Source organism: Dipodomys ordii, unplaced genomic scaffold (genome assembly GCF_000151885.1).
Source record: "Dipodomys ordii isolate 6190 unplaced genomic scaffold, Dord_2.0 Scaffold18, whole genome shotgun sequence".
In the NCBI taxonomy this organism is placed as follows: domain Eukaryota; kingdom Metazoa; phylum Chordata; class Mammalia; order Rodentia; family Heteromyidae; genus Dipodomys; species Dipodomys ordii.
In genome coordinates this window covers 1-18,085 of record NW_012267234.1, presented here as the reverse complement: position 1 = coordinate 18,085, position 18,085 = coordinate 1, and the positions used below count along the sequence as shown (strand labels likewise).

General features: G+C 51.3%; 2 protein-coding genes across 3 annotated transcripts in view; both read right to left on the bottom strand.

Moving 5' to 3' along the window:
- The window catches only part of Adgrg3 (adhesion G protein-coupled receptor G3), a 16,246-nt gene extending 11,568 nt beyond the window's left edge, over nt 1–4,678 (bottom strand). Inside the window, exons 1-2 of the mRNA XM_013012805.1 lie at nt 4,606–4,678; nt 2,892–3,042 (exon numbers count right to left, since the gene is read on the bottom strand). Of these exons, the coding sequence (XP_012868259.1) occupies nt 2,892–3,042; nt 4,606–4,660 (206 nt within the window). The 5' untranslated portion in view covers nt 4,661–4,678. The remainder of the gene's footprint in view (nt 1–2,891; nt 3,043–4,605) is intronic.
- Nucleotides 4,679–9,330: 4,652 nt separating this feature from the next.
- Adgrg1 (adhesion G protein-coupled receptor G1) lies at nt 9,331–18,015 on the bottom strand. 2 transcript variants are annotated; one of them, XM_013012969.1, is made up of 11 exons: nt 17,900–18,015; nt 17,554–17,701; nt 17,144–17,275; nt 16,411–16,527; nt 16,094–16,139; nt 15,773–15,876; nt 14,644–14,762; nt 13,972–14,240; nt 13,165–13,273; nt 12,263–12,531; nt 9,331–11,176 (listed from the first exon to the last, which is right to left on the bottom strand). In XM_013012969.1, the coding sequence occupies exons 1-11, from the start codon at nt 17,992–17,994 to the stop codon at nt 11,046–11,048; spliced, it is 1,539 nt and encodes a 512-aa protein (XP_012868423.1). In that variant the 5' UTR covers nt 17,995–18,015; the 3' UTR covers nt 9,331–11,045. The 2 variants fall into 2 exon arrangements, with proteins under 2 accessions (XP_012868423.1, XP_012868422.1); XM_013012968.1 differs by having other exon boundaries at nt 9,332–11,176; nt 13,972–14,243; nt 17,900–18,012.
- Nucleotides 18,016–18,085: the final 70 nt, after the last annotated feature.

Genomic DNA, 18,085 nt, shown 5'->3' with positions numbered 1-18,085 from the left:
CTCAAGGCTAGCGCTCTACCACTTGAGCCACAGTGCCACTTCTGGCTTTTTCTGCTTATGTGGTGCTGAGGAATCGAACCCAGGGCCTCATGCATGTGATGCAAGCACTCTACCACTGAGCCACCTTCCCAGCCCCAATAATGTAATTTTTATTGTTGCCAAGTCAGATAGCAAACAGTGAACAGAAGACAGGTATATTTTTTTCCTACTTCATGCACTTGAAAATATTCCTGATAGGTGTGATGTGGCAGGCTTATAATTCCAGCACTCAGGAGACAGAAGCAGGAAGATTTAGCATTCGAAGGCAGCCCGAGTTACCCAGTCATATTTGTGTGTGTTTGTAAAACAACCCAATTCACTTGCCTGAGGAAATACTGCCTCATCTGGTCCTCAGGTCTAGATAATCCTTACAATTTTTGTTTTATTTTGTTTTGTTTTTTTGAGGCAGGGTTTCACTTATGCTGCCCAGGCTGACCTCAAACGCTCCATCCTCCTGCCTCTGGGATTACAGGCATCGGCCATGACAAGCACCACGTATGTCTTCCTAAATCATTTTAAGGACTTGCTACTTCCTGTTTCCTGGATAGGATTCAACAATGGGCTGGACTACAGGTGCCCTGTAGAACAGTAGCAAGGTCTCAGAACTTGCTTTACCTGGTAAAGCCCCAGGAAAACGCTGGCAGGATACAGTTGGCTCTACCAGATGACAGCCAGCCATTTACTTGAAAATTGGTAAGGACGAACAAACATTAACCATGGAATCAGCACACCAATTGCCAGAGTCTGGGCGGATTTGTGGAACAATCCCCCCCATCCGATTCATTGTTTCATCTTACCATCACCCAGACTCCTTCTCTAAGCTGCACCCCACCACAGGAGCACCCCACATTCAGTCTCTGTAGCAGCATTAGCCCTGAGGCTTCCCCAGGGGTGGGGTTTCCCTCTTTGTGACTCTTCAATGGAATGCACCCCAAGGCACTTCAGCAGTTCAAGGGTGACCATCCACCCAAACAATTGGATAGCCCAATGGAAGATTAGTATGAATAGCAATAATAATAAAAGTGAAATTAGACATTTACAGCTTGGCATGCTTGTAATCCTAGCTACTCGGGAGGTTGGGATCTAAGGATCAAGGTTCAAAGCCAGCCTAAGCAGGAAGTCTGAGGGATTTTTATCTCCAATGAACCACCAAAAGGTCTGAAGTGGAGCTGTGGCTCACAGTGGTAGAGCACAAGCCTTGAGCAAAAAAGCTCAAGGAGAGTGCCTAGGCCCTGAGTTCAAGCTTCAGGACTGACACCCAGAAGAAAAAAAAATAGATATTTACCTATTGTAATTGTTAACCCAAGTAGAAGAGCTAAAATTCTACTCCTACAGAAAGAAACTTAGGAGAAAAATCTGGGTCATCTGCTCTAGGTAAGTGCTTCTTTGATATGATATTAAACACACACATATGAATTTAAATTGGGCTGCCTCAAAACTAAATGCTTTTGATCTTCAGGAGGTAGGGTTTAGAAAGTGGGGAAAAAGACAAATATTTGCAAATTGTAATCTGATAAAGGACTTGTTCATACTCCATAAGAAGACAAAGTCTTAAGGAGAACAAAGAAACCAATTTTAGAAGGAAAAAAAAAGACAAGAGAAAGGTTTCAATAGTATTTCACCAAAGAAAGGTTGCAAGTGGCTCCTGAAGGGTTGCAAGGCAGCTTCATTAGGTATTTATGAGATGCAAATTAAAGCCAGAGCACCCTGCACACTCAATGTAACTGCAGAGATTGCGATATTGCAAGTGTGCGTTGAAAGGGACCCTCCTTCCATTCTTCATGAGAGAGCAAATAGCAGCCTTTCAGGAAGCTAACCACATAAACCATACAGCTTGGCAATTTCTTTCCTGCAGATCTACTCCAAAGAAATGAAAACACCCCCCCCCAAGGACTTGGATTTCATTATCAACATTATCCATGAGTGTCTAGCAGTGGAATGGATTCAAACATCCATCCATTGGCAAATGAATGAGCACAATGTAATACACACAGGGCAATATTACATGCTAAAACAGTAGTAACACTGGGTGCGGGTGGCTCATGCCTGTAATCCTAGTTGCTCAGGAGGCTGAGATCTGAGAATCTTGGTTCAAAGCCAGCCCAGGCAGGAAAGTCCATGAGACTCTTATCTCCAATTAAGCACCAGAGAAGAGGGAAGTGGTGCTATGGCTCAAAGTGATAGAGTGCCAGCCTTGAGCAGAAAAAGCTCGGGACAGCATCTAGGCCCTGAATTCAAGCCCCAGGACAGATAAAGAAAAAATAAAAATAAAAGGAAAAGTATTGATTCTAGCTCATGGTTTCAGAGGTTTTAGTCAATGATTGGTTCTGTTGTTTCTGAGTCATGGAGAGCCAAGGCATCATGGTGATAACTTGCGGTAGATCAAAGCTGATCACTTTGCCACAGCTAAGAAGCAGAGATAAATAGGAAGGGCCAGGAACAAGACACATCCCTCAAAGACAGGTTCTCATCTGCCACTTCCTCCATTCAAGCCCCACCTCCCACAGCTCCACTGCCTCCCAGTAGCCTCTACAGTCTTTTCTTTGCAGGATAGAGGGAAAATCCACCCAACTACTGTGGCAAACTATTTGGTAAGTTTGTCATATGCCTCTCCAACGACTCATTGATTCCCTATCTTACAGAAATACTTATGTGCACTAAAAGAATACATTCATAGCAGATCAGGTGAGGCACCTCAGGTCTCATGAAGGAGGCAGAGATAAGAGGATCACAAATGGAGGCTACCTCTGTGAGATCTTATTTGTCTGTGTCCCATGGGTAAGTTGGACCTCTGGCTACCAGGGACAGGGCAAGGTTTTCTGGGTTCTCCCTCCCCAATCAGAAGGCCTCACCTCTGCAAATTTTCCACGTTACAGGGGTTGCTTCCGGACTGACTGCATTTGGTGAAGCAGTTAGAAATGTCCTTCACAGAGAAGGGGTCATACTGGTACCCCTTGGTGAGCAGGCAGGAGTCTCTGCCCTGTTCATGGGTCTTCTCTTCACCTAGGGAGGGTGCAGAGCATGAATAGGAGCCATGGAAGGAGCAACAAGCTCAGGGGAAGGCTGGTGGTACAGATCGATCCCAGCTGTCTCCAGCCACACGCATTGCCCATCTAGGCAGGACTCAAACCCCACCTTCCACCCCCACCCCAAACCTTGGTTTCTCAGGTGAAAGAAGGCACTTCCCTGTGGGGAAAACACGGCCTATGATTCTGTAGATAAAAGGTTTCCTATGTTAGTGCTCAGTAGAAGGTTCCACAGCCAGGCATAGGTTCACACCTGTAATCCCAGCTTCTGTGGAGCCAGACGTAGCAAGATTGTAATGCAAGGCAGGCCTGGGCAAAGAGCTGAAACCCTATCTAAAGATTAAACTAAAAAGCTGGGCCACTAGTTGTTCACACCTGTAATCCTAGCTACTCAGGAGGCTGAGATCTGAGGATTGCAGTTTGAAACCAGCCTAGTCAGAAAAGTCAAGTCCAAGAGACTTTTATCTCCAATAAACTACTCAGAAAAGACTGGAAGTGGTGCTGTGGCTCAAGTGGTAAAATGCTAGCCTTGAGCAAAAGAAGCTCAGGGACAGCGCCCAGACCCTGAGTTCAAGCCCCAGGAACAGAAAAAACAAACAAACAAAACACCAAAACCATGAAAAACTAAAGCAAAAAAAGCTGGGGACTTGGCTCAAGTAGCAGGATGCCTGCCTAGCAAACATAGGGCCCTGAATTCAAATCCCAGTAAGGCTCAATCTGTCAGTGCTGTTGCTCCTTTACTGCCCCCTCCAGGGAATCTGCCTGACTTTTCACCTCGGCTCCATATCCATCACACTGGCTCCTGGGTTCTGTATTGTTTTGTTGCGACCCTCACAGCCACCTCCTGGGGAAAGCAGAGAACACATGGAACTATAGCTGCTAGACCACCATGACCCAGGCAAGGTCACCAGTTCCCATACTATACACCAGCATTGTGGAGGCACCCATGGGTGCTGAGTTGGGGGCCTGAGGGGGTGGCAGAGCTAGGAGAAGGGCTCAGAGCTGGCCAGGTGGGGGGGGGTGAGGTGGGGTGAATGGGACAGAAGAGAAGCCAGACCAAGGCCAAGCCCTTCAGCTGCCCCGGGACCTCGGGATCCCCAAGGGGTGGGGGGAGGGAGGGGAACGGGAGCCTGGCTCTGTCACTGTAGACTGTGGGGTCATCACTGAGGGAGTGACAGGGGGAGAGGGAAGGGTGGGGGTGAGGCAGGTGCAAGCCCTGCCTGGCCTCATTTCCAGAGGCCCCCAACACTGCCCCCAGGGGCCCAAAAGCCAGTTAAAAAGCTTGTCAGGCCTACGTCTCAAAGTCAGGCCACAGGGAGCCTTGGGCCAGGGTATCATGGAGCTGCCTCTGTTTCCCCCATCCATAAAACACTGTCAAAGGGCCAAGGGGCCCTGGACTGGCCCTGAGGGACAGACCTCTTGTAGGAGGATACCCTGACTCCTTACCTCCTGCTCCTGTCTCCGGCTCTCTGCCCAGTCCTGGGCCCCTTGGCAGGACAGGGTCTCTTGGGTAAGGCAGGAATGGCAAGGAGCGACTCACCTGAGGCCAGCAGCAGCAGCAGAAGCAGGGCTCCCAGGCCCCGGAGGGTCACCATTTGTGGCTGGCCCAGCCCTGTGGCTGTCTGGTTCTCTGGTCCCAAGCTCTGACCGTTCTACTGGCCTGCCTTATGCCTCCACCCACCCCCCCACCCCACTTCCTGCGGCCTCTTCCTCCCCCTTCCTGCCCAATGGCGCCATCGAATGGTGATGAAAGGCAGGTGTGGGGAACTGGGCGAGGCTCCACCTTCAGAGAAAGCTGGGCTGGACCCACCGGAGAGGGGGGGGGCTCCCAAGGCCCTGCAGGGTGGGCACTGGACAGCCTTGGGGACCAGGCTTTAAGGACAAAGTGATGAGGACTCTGAACCCCACTCCAGCCTCTGTGCACAGTCCCAGGCCCCCTCGAGCTGGGTGGAGATGAGAAGAGACCTGACAGAGCCAGGCCATGGGGGACAGATCAACAACTCTGGTGGTGCCTTGAATTAAAGAAAGCAACAGGTACCCCACCCCGGCAGGGGGGCCTGGGAGGACAGAAGAACTGACTTCTGGGACACTGAGCCTCTCCCACAGGATGGGATAACAGGAAAGACAGAAGGCAGGAAGGTGAGGGGACAGGAGCGTGGGCCCTGGCAGTGGTCAGGTCTGAGCAGCTTCCTGGCTAAGTGACCCTGTATGATCTGTCACAGAATCTCTCACGGTGTGTGGAGACGCCAGGGGAGTGGGGGACATTGTCCCAGTATCATTTGATGCTAATCAGTACTGTGAAATTATGTCACCCTTCCCCAGACATGGCGGGAAGTGAGGGCAGCAAACATAGGAGGGGAGGGGGGTAGGGCGGCTGCTGGGGCTCCAACTCTGCTGGCCCTGAGGATACTGTGGATGAGGCCTGGTTCTTGATGGACTCCTAGGGCCATTAGGGGACCAGAAGGTGAGATGTGCCCTCTCACCATCTTCCCCTCCCCCATCAGGTCCCCAAAGCCACCCCCCACAAGGTCTGTAGTTCCCCTTCCTCTCATATGGTCCCCTGCTGGGCCCTCTGGGTCTCAGTGGGGGTGAGGGAGGAATGTTGGGATCACTCAGGGGCTGTGGGAGACTAGAGGAAATCTGGTATGGAGGTCAGACTCCAGGGGTTTCTGAGCCCCTGACCTTCTTTCCAGCTGCAGTGAGGACGAGGAGGGATGTAGGCAGTGACTAAGCCTGCCCTGGAGCTCTGTCCGGTGACAGGAGGGCCTGGTGGGCCCCAGAAGGAGAGGGCCCACCTCCCAGGAAGGTAGCAGGGGAGGGTCAGGCAAGTCAGAGGGCCACACGCTACAGCTCTTCTCTGGAAGACCCCACAGGAACAGGAGAGCTGGCCTGGGGCCATTCTCAAAGCTCTGGGGCTCCCACACCCCAGGGCCAACAGAACTGTAGTGTTGGGCTGGGAAGGTGGCTCAGTGGTAGAGCGCTTGCCTTGCATGTATGAGGCCCTGGGTTCAATTCCTCAACACCACATAAGCAGAAAAAGCCAGAAGTGGCACTGTGGCTCAAGTGGTAGAGCGCTCGCCTTGAGCTGAAGAGCTGAGGGACAGCGCCCAGGCCCAGAGTTCAGGCCCCATGACTGGAAAAAAAAAAAAAAAAGAACTGTAGTGTCAACTTGTGCCATTTCCTGACCCCCTCAAAAAAAAAAACTCCAGTGGGCAAGACCTCAAACCAGCTTAGACCTGACCCCCATGCACCCCTGGGCTGTTCCATCGATGTCTAGATGCACCCTTGGTCCTGTGCTGGTGGGGAGGGTGGTCCTGTCATCCACAGCCATTGCCCCAGTCCAGGGAGAGCCACCAGGTCCCAGGGAGCCCCTCACAGAAGAGTCACGTGCTTATCCAGGGCCTACAAGGAAAATGGATCCAACCCTCGACTCCATCCCTTTACCTGAAACTGCTGGAAACCAAGCCATTCAAGAGAGAGAAACTGAAGGCTGGGCGCTGGTAGCTCACACCTGTAATCCTAGCTATTTAGGAGGCTGAGATCTGAGAATCATGTATCTTAGCTAACCCAGATAGGAAAGTCCATGAGACTTATCTCTAATTAACCAGCAAAAAGCTGGAAGTGGACTTATGGCTCAAGTGGTAGGATGCCAGCCTTGAGGGAAAAAGCTAAAGGACAGTACCTAAGCCCTAAGTTCAAGCCCCAGTACCAACACACATACACACACACTGTAGGTCCCTAAAGATCTCAAACTTGTAGCCCACCATGAGTACTGCCAGTCAGCCCTAGGGCTGTCGAGGCAGTTCTGACTCACGGCATCCAACCCCAGAAGCCCCAGCTTCTTTCCTTGTCCCAAGAGTCCCTGGAGCAATCAGAGAGGAAGGAGGAGAGGGCGGAGTCCTCAAGTAGACCTAGACTGAGCATCTAAGAGCTGAGATTACCGGGCACTGGTGGCTCACACCTGTAATCCTAGCTACTCAGGAGACTGAGATCTCAGGATTGCGGTTCAAAGCCACCCAATAAACCACTAGAAAACCAGAAGTGGTGCTGTGGCTCAAGTGCAGAGTACTAGCCTTGAACTGAAGAGCTTAGGGACAGTGCCCATGCCCAGAGTTCAAGCCCCACTACCGACCAAAATAAAAAAGAGCTGAGATTACAGGCCTGCACAGCCAGCCCAGAAGTGGAACTTGACACCTAAACACAAACAGTGATGGTCAAATGTGATCGGACAGAATCTAGCAGAGCTGCCTAATCTGTCACAGGATGGTGAGGAACAGGCTGAAGGCAAGGACGGAAGAGAAATGGTCATTTCATTATTTACAACACTAAACTCATTCAGCTCAGGGATGAATTCAGCCTTCACGTGTCATCATTTGGCTAAAGAATTTTTTTTAGTTTTTTTGAAAATTTTTATTTAAAAAAACACAAAACACAGACTTACTCCACTTCAATATGTGGTCTGTTGCATTTTCTAGTTTGTTCAATGCTTTAAAGCTCATTGATGCCTCTGCTTTCAATTGTACATGGGCCTGAAGCATCCCAGCTTTTGGCAAGCAGGCAGGAGACTCAACAAGAATCAAAATAGGAACAAGACAGACTAAATGCAGGGCACATCTGTAAACATATTATACATTGAAAAATTACAGTATATCAGTAAAAGTGATACCGTTTACAGGTGAAAACTATCTGAAACTGGCCTACGACAAGTTTCTGAACCTGGACTGATTATCTATCTATCTATCTATCTATCTATTTACAAGTTTTGTTTACATCAAGTGGAATTGGCAATCCATGCTTATACTTTTTTAAAAATCTAATCAGGACAGAAATCCAGACTAAAAAGATATTTCATCTATGTTCAGTCCAATAACTTCTTTTGTAAATTACTTGTTAAAAGTCTCAGTCAACAAGAAAACTCATCCATACTACAATCGCTCAAAAACTAGACATTTCTTAAGAAAAATGATAGAGCAAAAAGTAGTTACTTTCTCTCCAAATATCAAGAGATCCAGTCTATTTTTATTAGAAGACTACAACTCTCTTTATATAAATACCCTGCTATTCTACCTGTATTTGACATACATGGATATACTAATTTCACTGCATGTATGTGTGTGATGTGATGCTATGTCAGGCCAGAAAACTTATTATATCACCAACATCACCCAATCTTAAAATCGGACCCTTAGTTTTTCGTCACACACACACACACACACAATTTATTTTTAGCATGCTATACACAAGCTGCAGTTCAACAGGATGGCAATGATAAGACAGGGCTAATAACTCTTCTCTGCCCAAAAGAAAATTTCCAAAATTTCACACTATTTTCCTTAAAAACCCATTTTGCTCTAATAATAAAATACATTTATTAAGATATAATTCAAAGCTAATAAGCTTAGAAGTATAATTTGCATGGAAACAGCTTCTATAAGCAGGGTTTATTACCTCCTTACTGGCTAAAAACATGAGAAGTTTTCCTGGGCTCTTTTCCTCTCCTTTTAGATTTAAAGATAATGTAAAGAAATGTACACAAATTTCTTAGATGGTTAATGAAAAACAAGAAACTGCTCATTTAGTGTTAGAGACAGAGAGCAAGTCTGGAGCACCTACAATTGAAAAGCAGAATATATTTTTGCTCCCAGTTACACAATTACATTAAAATATGGGCACAGGAGTACTTTTTCCATATCTAAGCTAATTGCTTGTTCTGCAACTGTTCTTTAAATGGTACTCAATATATTCTTCAGTTGTTACCAAAGTTTAACATGTAACCAAAGCTAGTTAACTATACATCCATCAACTATTCCAGAATTGTAGAACTTGAATGCCCGCCCCTACCATCCCCCAAAAAAAAGGAAAGGAAAGATTTCTCCAACACCCCACAGAGGCTGCTTAACTTCTGGCAAGAAATGCAAATTATATTTGCTAAAAAAAAAAATACATCCTGCAAACTTCAAGGCATTTATCCAGCATTCTAGCAGGACTTAAAAGTAAAACCAAAAGATCAGGGAGAAGTAGGGGGAAATGTTGAATCATTGTTAAAGAATATTTTGAGTTTACCAATAGTTTTTTGTGGTTGTTGTTTGTTTTTTGGTCAGTTGTGGGGCCTGAACTCTTGAGCTCTTCAGCTCAAGGCCAGCACTCTACCACTTGAGCCATAGTGCCACTTCTGGCTTTTTCTGCTTATGTGGTGTCGAGGACTTGAATCCAGGGCCTCATACATGTGAGGCAAGCACTCTACCACCGAGCCACCTTCCCAGTCCCTACCAATAGTTTTAAACCATGGATTCTTCATGCCAACCTGGGTTTCTACATGGGTTGTTTTCCTGCATCCTAGACCTGAAGCTAGAGCTGTCACTCAGCATGGGGTTTTAATTCTCACTTTGCCACAGACCTCACTTCTCATTACATCTCCAACATGAATGCCAGCTTGCCATTTGTCTTCTCAGTTGTCTGGCATCAGCTGTTGGCATTTTCCCTCACCCAGTGTCCTCTTCTCTTTCCTGAGACACTGGCATCTTGATGTTTTCAATAACACAAGAAACATCTCTGGAGGAAATGCTCCAAACGTTTGTTAGGCAAAGAAAACTGATTTTTATTTTCCCTCTTGACAATCTTCTACAGTTTCCAGATTCTCTACAATAAACACATCCTCCTTTTTAATATCAAAAGACAAATGAGTGCTGAGCATGGTGGTCAACACCTATAATCCCAGCTCTCAGAAGGCAGAGGCAAGAGGGATCAGCTGAGGCTCTATAGCTCTGTTTCCCCTCTCCCCCCACCAAAAAAAACAAACATCAAAATAGGATGAACAAACTGACACTTAAAAAGAACACAGTCTTCATCTTGAAGGCTGAGGTCAAGATAAAATGCTGCCTCTTCCAGAAGATTTCCTACATGCCCATCAAAGAGTATTGGCTCCTACCTTGTACCTATAGCCCCAGGGCCTTGTATTCTAAGCTGAGTTTGCAGGAAGAGCCCACCAGATCTGTCTATCTGTGTCCCTGCCACCCTAACACAGGCTGGTGAGTGGTGAATGAGTGTTGGGCAGAGTCCCCCATGACAGGCAGCCATCTGCAGGGATTTGAAGACCACCTTATAGGTGAGAAGTCTGGCTCAAACTAGGGTCAGCAGAAGGAATGTCCCAGTCTTCTAGAGTGCCAGGACTGTCCCATAGTTCTTGCCACAGGAGGGTCCCTCTGAGGGGTGATCAAGGACAGCACTGACACACAGGCCACATGGCCCCGCCCAGGTGTCCATACGAGAGACATCCAAGGCCCGTGAAGCCACGGTAGTTTACAGCAGGCACCAGGAGGCTGGGTGGGAATCGCTTCCCAAAGTAACAGCATTGGAACTGGAGGCCCCAGGCTGTGGGCAGAGGGTAGGGAAAGCTCAGGAGGGGAGCAGGGAAAAAAGGGGCTCTGGGAATCTGGTGGAGGGAGAGGCTCTGGGCTCTGAGGTAGCCTTTGAAGGAGGGCCTCACCACCTGCAGGACTCCAGCCCAACTCTCTGTCCAGCTCTACTTGTCCTTGCTGCTGCCCAAATTAAAAGGACCAGGGCTGCAGAATGCTGTGTAGTGACTGGTTCAGAGTCGTAACAGCCTGGGTAGCTGTGTCTGGGCATCTAACATCCAAGCCTGGCCCTGATGCTGTGGAGTCAGCTGAGCTCAGAGAAGTCAGGAGAAACAAGGCCTGAGTCCTAGGTTTGATCAGTCGTGGGGACATCCTTCCCACCAGCATGGCAGCATAGTCCGGAATCCTTGGGAGTTGGAACTGGGAGCTGAGAGTGGTCCTCAAGGCCAGGTGGGCATCTGGTTACCATGGCAACTGTTCCATCCATCCATCCATTCATTCATCCATCCAGGGAACAGGGCCTTCTCCAGTCTGCCACTGCCCAGTGGTAGGCTGAGGCCAGCGGTGGCTGTAGACAATGGGGGAGCCATGTCTCTGCCCTCACACAGAGTGGACGCTGGGGTGTTTAGGCGCGGCTGGATGAGGTGCTACCAGAGCTGATGGGGAGCCGGGCGCTGTCTGAGCTGTTCTTCAGAGGAGAAGGACCTCCCCGGGCCTGCAGCCGCATGGACCAGTACCAGAGGAAGATGAGGAAGCCTGCAAGCAGGGAGACAGAGGCAGGAGTGAACAGGCGTGCAGCCACCGGCCCTCCCCACTCCAACTCCCAGTCACCTCACCCACCACAGGCCCAACATACTTCTGGCTCAGGCACTAGACAGTGCTGCTGGGATTTATTTTTTTGATATAATGGGGTTTGAACCCGAACCTTGTACTTGCTAGGCAGATGCTCTACTACTTGAGTCATGCCCTAGTGCTGCTGTTTTATTATGTTCAGAGAGAGAGAGAGAGAAGAGAGAGAGAGAGAGAGTGTGTGTGTGTGTGCATCACTTAAGATCCTCAGCTTTAGAAGATTAAGACTTTAAATTTGAGCTGGGCGCAGGTGGCTCATGTCTCTAATCCTAGCTACTCTGAGGAGCGTGGTTCAAAGCTTTCAAGAAAGTGTGTGATTATCTCCAATTAACCACCAAAAAGTTGGAAGTAGAGCTGTGGCTCAAGTAGTAGTGCATTAGCCATGAGTTATAAAAAGCTCAGGGTAAACAAGACAAAAAATGAAAAGTTCAAGGACAGTGCCCAGGCCCTGAATTCAAGTCCCAAGCCTGGCAAAAAAAAACAAAAACAGCGATCCTATGTAGAAAGCTGAGACCCTATGTAAACTCCTGGCCTGGCCACACAACAAGCCTACAAATCTGCACAGCCCAGACAGAAACATACGTGTACTGAATGTGGGGATACACGTATGATCCTTTGGGCCTCAAACCAAGATCCTTCCCTCTGCCCTGCCTCACACTGGCTACCCTGTAGCCTTCCTAACCATTCTCCCAACACATAAATCATTCTGACCTCAGAGCCTCTGCTCTTGCCTTCTCTGTAGGGCCCACCCTGACATCCCTATACTGAGATTGCCTGGTGGCTGTGAGCTGGCTTTGTGCATGATTAGTCTCTTCCCCCCCCATGAGCTCAGGACTGTAACCCCAGGGACAGCACAGGACCTACAATGTAGGTGCTCCATAGAACTGAGGCCTGGAGGGTGCCCCCAGGTCTGGATTAGGAAGACTGAGCCCAGAGAAGGGAAACCCCAGGCTTTCCTACACCATCGCCAGGGGCGGCTCTTCCCATGCTTACCTTGGAAGGAGGTGATGATGCTGAAGAGATAGAGAACCACAAGTTGGAAGGTGCCAGAAGCAAAGGAGAAGAAGACCAAGGCCCAGGGCAGGCCAAGGACCAGGCTGAGGCCCAGCAGGGTCAGCACGTGGGGCCACTTCTGGTTGTGTGGCCGCAGCCGCAGGATCTGTACCACCATGGTGATCAGCATGGCCATGTTGAACAGGAACACCAGGCTGAAGAGGCCCAGGTTGGTGATGTAGCTGACCAGGGAGTCACGGATCCAGCACCTGGTGGGGGAAAGGAGGAGTCAACACACGGCTGGGTGGAAGAGCATGTCCCCCATTGAATTCTCAGTTTATGGAAAGTAGGGTTGGTGCCATTTCTTTGTAAAATGCATTCAATTAACAAGTCAGATAATTTAAAGTACTACATAAATATGATATCAAGGGAGATGTTGGCAGTTCACACCTGTAGTCCTAGCTACTCAGAAGGCTGAGATCCAGAGGATCATGGTTCAAAGCCAGCCCTGGGAAGAAAAGTCTGTAGGAAAAAGCCAGGGTGAAGGCATGGTTCAAGTGGTAGAACACCAAGCAAGCAAGCTGGAGGTCCTGAGTTCAAAACCTAGTACAGTCAAAGAATAAAAATTTTAAATGCTATCAAGCTGGAGACATAGCTCAAGTGGCAGAACATTTGCCTAAGTGTGAGGTCCTGAGTTCAAACTGAAGTATAAATAATAACATGGTGACCATGGGCGCAGTGAGCATGACCAGGCGTGTGGCTCTCCAGGCTTCCAGCTTCCGGTTTCCCATATCCATGGGAGCCAGCATGCTGCAGTCCAGATCCGCCTCCCACAAGGAAACGGAGGCTCAGGAATAGGACCGACCCCGGCCCCTGTCACCCCATCCCTTCCCCACACTCACATGGAAGGGTAGCTGACCCGCTCTGGAGTCCTGTGCACTGCCAGGATGATGGGGCCGTAGTTGTTCACGTCCACCAGAGCCACCAGCGTCACCAGGAAGACGGGAAAGCCTGAGGGTAGCAGAGGCTCATCATACCCTCCCCTCAGGTAGGTCAGGGGAGGCAGGGAGGACCCTCCAGGGCCAGGGCTCCAAGTTGAAGGTTGAACCACCTTCCCCATTCCAGTGTGGCTGTCCCATAAAGGGAGGTCCTCCCCTAACTGTGTTCCCACCTCCATCCTAGAGGCCCAAGACAAAGGGCCTGAGATCCCTGCTGAGGGGGGAGGCAGACAGGACAGTTGGGGGGCGGGGGAGAAGCGGGGAAATAGAGGAGGACAACAAGAGTTCTGAATAAGGAGCTGTCTGGGGTCAGACCTGGTCTATCAGGAGGGGAGAGGGGAGGCTCCCTGAAGGGGCCCCACCTCCCACCTTGGGCCAGGCCCAGCCAATGAAAGAGCTCCCAGGACCTGAAGGGGGGTGAGCTGGGGGAAGTCAGAGTCTATGCTATGTCCCAAATGGCTCAAGTGTGAGTGCCTGGACATCATGGCTCAACCCCAGCTGGGTGCTCTTGAGGGGTGTACAACCTGTACAGCGGTGCCCAGCCACCCCATCTGCAGAGCCCTTCTCAAAGAGGCAGCAGTGGTAGTACTTGAAAGTGTGTCTTGGGGCCAGGCCTGGCCCAGCCCAGGTGTAGGGACCCCTGGGGACCGGTGGATGAAGGAAGCAAGGCGGCAGAGGAAGTTCTCAGGGGAGCCTCCTCCCCTCACTCACCCCAGCCCACGGCGCTCAGCTTGAGCAGGTAGCCAGGGACGTAGGTGCCGAAGACCTCGATGACGAGGCGGTAGAGGTTGTAGCCCTCCAAGCCCATCCAGGCCAGGCAGGCCAGCAGAGAGAAGTGCAGGAAGATGGCGCTGGCTCGGCAGGCAGCCTGGGAGCCTGACAGCGCCACCGGCTCACTAAGCAGGAAGCTCACGTCCAGCAGGAAGACAGCCAGGAGCAGGTTCATGTGCACCTTGATGGTGTAGTCTCTAGGTTTCCTCCTGCTGGGGGGGGGGGGGTAAGGAAGATCAGGGGTGGGGTCAACTCCACCTCCTCATCCCCCTTCTCCTCTTTCTCCTCATTCCTCATTCTCCTACTCCACTTCCTCTCCATCCCTCCTCCTCCTTACTCGTCATTGCTTCCTCCTCCTCTTCCTCCTCCTCCTCTCCTCCTCCTCCTTCTCCTTCTCCTCCTCTCCTCTTCTTCCTCCTCCTCCTTCTCCTCCTCCTCCTCCTTCTCCTTCTCCTCCTCTCCTCTTCTTCCTCCTCCTCCTTCTCCTCCTCCTCTCTCCTTTCTCCTTCCTCTTCTCCCTCTCTTTTCCTCCTCCCTCTTCTTCTTTCTCCATCTTTTTTTTTCCTTTCCCCTTCTTCATTTCAGGACCTGCCCGAGGCCCAGCAGGCCTACCTGGAGCACAGGTAGGCAGCAATGGTGAAGACGCAGGCCAGGGCAGAGATGACGCAGCCCACGTAGGAGAGGAGCGTGAGGTTGTGCTTGTGGGTGGCGTCCACCTCCACTGAGGACACCTGGGCAGGGACAGGGGCGTCTCAGTGTCCCACCTCCATGGGGGTCTCCCTGGAGAGGGGCCTTTGTGCCCTCTTGGGTGAGGGGCCCTCCCACCACATGCATTCTTCTGGAAGGATCTGGGGCCCAAGTGTGACCTACACATATCCTCCCCATTTCACCAAAAGACCACTGCTCAGCCTGAATTACAGGTGTTCCCCTTGACACTGGTTCCACTTAGGAGTTTCCAAGACCATATTGGTACAAGGGCCATAGGCAAGAGACAGAGACCATATTTGGAACTTGAACTTGGCTTCTCTTAGCTAATAATGTCTCACTGTACTCGCTTGAGGTGCTGGGCAGTGAGCCACAACTGTGTTCCACCTACAAACGTCACTGACACTGCCCCCACTTTTTATTGGCTTGTGTGTGTGTGTGTGTGTGTGTGTATTGGTCTGGAATTTGCAATCCTCTTGCCTCAGCCTCTAAAATGCTGGGATTACAGGCATACACCATCATACCTGGATGATGCACTTAAAATGGATGTTCAATTCACAATAGGTTCACCAGAATGCAACCCCATTATGAGTGGAGCGGTGTCTGTATGTTTCTATGACACCCAGCATGAAGATTGGTTTTCTGTGACAGAATGAGCTTCCCATGCCCAGAGGACTCTGGGAACATGAAGTTAGAGCAGGAGTTTCAGAGCTCCCAGAAACAATGGAGCCCACCTGAGGGGCCTCCATGCTGGGCCTCAGCCTCCAGGCAGGGGCCTATTAAAGTCTCCCTGCCCCAGCCCTTGTAGTTAGGAGCAGGTGCCTGCATTTTTAATGTCAAAAATCTAGGAATAAGGAGCAACAGCCTTACAAACCAGCTCTTTCCTTAACTATAAAATGGGACAAGGGGATGAGCTCAGAGGAAAACATGGATTCAGAAGGAAGTTAATGCCTGAGTTGCTAAGCACAGGCCTGGCAGATACAAAGCCTGTGGGAGGTGAAGTGAGGTGGGGTGGGGGTGGGGGGAAGGGACCCACCATCAGCACTGCGAAGTAGGTCAGGTGGCTGCAGAGACAGGACGTCTGAGTTTCTCCCCTGACAGTCTCACACCCATCGCTGCTCCAGCTCCCGGGGCTGCCGGCTGAGGGGACAGGGGGTATGAGCCCTGATCAGCTCACCTCCCAGGGTATCTGTGTCCCCCAGTTATTGGGTAGGTCTTTGCATATCTGCCCACTGCCCCTCCCTCCACCAAGCCCAGCCCTCCAGGAAACCCCTGGGGGAGCCTCGCCTCCCCCACCCCCCTCTCAAGACCCTAGTTCTCCAGACACTTGTCCACCCAGAGATCCCTCCAGACTCACGTGCTGCATCTTCAACCCAGAAAACGCACTGGAGGGTGATGTTGTTCTGTGGGGACCAAAGAGAAGGGGTATAAGCCCCTGTGGCTGCACCCCCTACCCACGCGGGGGTTCAAGCCTCAGCCTTACACTGAGAACATGTCAGCTGGGATGGGAGGCCCCGCCCCATTCTCAGGGACCCACCCACAATTAGAGGCCCTGCCTGTTCTGAGGCCCCGCCCCCTTGGAAGGAAGCCCTGCCCATTTCCAGGGCCCCGCCCCTAACCAGAGGCCCAGACTCTGTCTGGACGCCCTGTACCCAGGCTGCTGCCCACACTCACTGGCTGGGGCTGGTGCTGGAAGGTGAGCACCACCGGCTCTGAGAGGTTGGAGACTTTGGTGTCCTGAACAACGATGCCCAAGACCTTCTCGCCCAAGACTTGGCTGGAATTCTTGTCCTAGACATGCAGAGTTGGGGAAAGAGGGCAGGGAAGGACAGGGCTCAGCCTGACATCTGTGCTCAGCCTTGTCCCTCCTTTCCTTGGCACCTGCCGTGACTGAGGAGCCTCGGGCTTGGGGCACACAGGCCCTGGGCCCCACATGGTGGCCTGTAGCCCAGGGTTTCATGGGCCAGCTCTGTCGTGGGCCATGAACTTTGCAGGGAGACCCCAGTGGAGAAAAGTCCAGAAGATTCCCTTGTCTCTCTAGACTCTTGTCATTCCCAGAGTTCTCTGAGCGCCTGAGTCTCCCTCTGGAGCCAGTTTTGGGGTCCTGGGCTTGCAGACAGGGCCTGGGCAATGTCACTGAGTTTTTATTTTGCTTAAGGCTAGTGCTCTACCACTTGAGCCACAGCACCACTTCCAGCTTCTTTGGTGATTATTTGGAGATAAGAGACTTAACAGAATTTTCTACCCAGGCTGGCTTCAAACCCCAGTCCTCAAATCTCAACCAAACTGCTGGCAAGATTTTCCTAGGACAGGCTAGGAGAGGAAGGTGGGCGGCAGGATCTTCCCGCATCTCTTCACCAGAGAAAAACTGACTCCAGGGAACGCAGCAAGGGAGGCACCCCAGTACCTGAAACAGAGCCTGACTGCTGAAGTCCACCACGAGCAGTCTCTTGGCCGCCTCTCCGCGCCGGCCTTTGGTCTGCTGAAAGAGGGCGCGGGGCAGCAGCACGGAGTACTCTCGGACCTCACTCTGCTCCTCCTGTGCACAAAGGTTCTGTTAGGGCCCAGCCCAGAGCAGACTCTGGATCCAGCCTTTCCTGAGCTCCTTCTCCAGGAAACCAAGCCTGACATCAGTGCTCAGCCTTGTCCCTTTCTTTGGCACCTGCTGTAGCTGAGGAGCCTTGGGCTTGGGCCACACAGGCCCTGGGCCCCATATGGTAGCCTATGGCCCAGGGCTTCATGGGCCAGCTCTGTCCACAGGGAGACCCCAGTGGAGACCCTGGAGCATGCCTCCCTGCTTCCCCACCAACAACCCACCTCCTGCCGGGAGTGGATGTGGAGGTCCTGGAGGCCGGCGGAAGGCCACAGCTTCCATATGGTGGCGTTGACTCGGTCCTCCTCAAAGGACACCTTGTCCCCCGGGAAGCTCACAGTGGCCAGCTTTGACTCCAGGCTCTGCAGCTGCCTGGTGGGAGGAGAACACGGTGGATGATGGGGAGAGAGTGAGGCAGAAAGCAGGGCCTCAGGCAGGTACAGGGGTAGGAAAGGCAGGGATAAGAGAAGGGGCAGCCTGGGCGGGATGAGGCAGCTACGAGGCACACCCTGGGACTTAGCATGGACTCGTGGGGTGGTGATGGTCCCCCAGTCCTGGGGCGACACTTACTTGCTGGCCAGGGTGGCCGAGGGCCTCCTGGAGGCCTTGTGTGGCTGCTGCAGGAGCTGGCTGAGCCGTAGGAGGACACTCTTCAGCTCGCACATGTCCACTGAGGCTGATGTGTTGTGGGAGGGTGATGGGGCTCTGCAGAGGGGACAGAGACAGGCTGAGATCATGACCGAGGGCCTGGCCCAC

What these genes read in the sequence shown, in the direction of transcription:
- Adgrg1 (XM_013012968.1), bottom strand. Translation starts at nt 17,994, where the DNA reads ATGTGCGAGCTGAAGAGTGTCCTCCTACGGCTCAGCCAGCTCCTGCAG. An exon ending in CTGGGTTGAAGATGCAGCAC is followed by an intron (nt 15,877 to 16,093) that starts GTGAGTCTGGAG and finishes CTGTCCCCTCAG; the next exon opens with CCGGCAGCCCCGGGAGCTGG. An exon ending in GCTGCCTACCTGTGCTCCAG is followed by an intron (nt 14,244 to 14,643) that starts GTAGGCCTGCTG and finishes CCCCCCCCCCAG; the next exon opens with CAGGAGGAAACCTAGAGACT.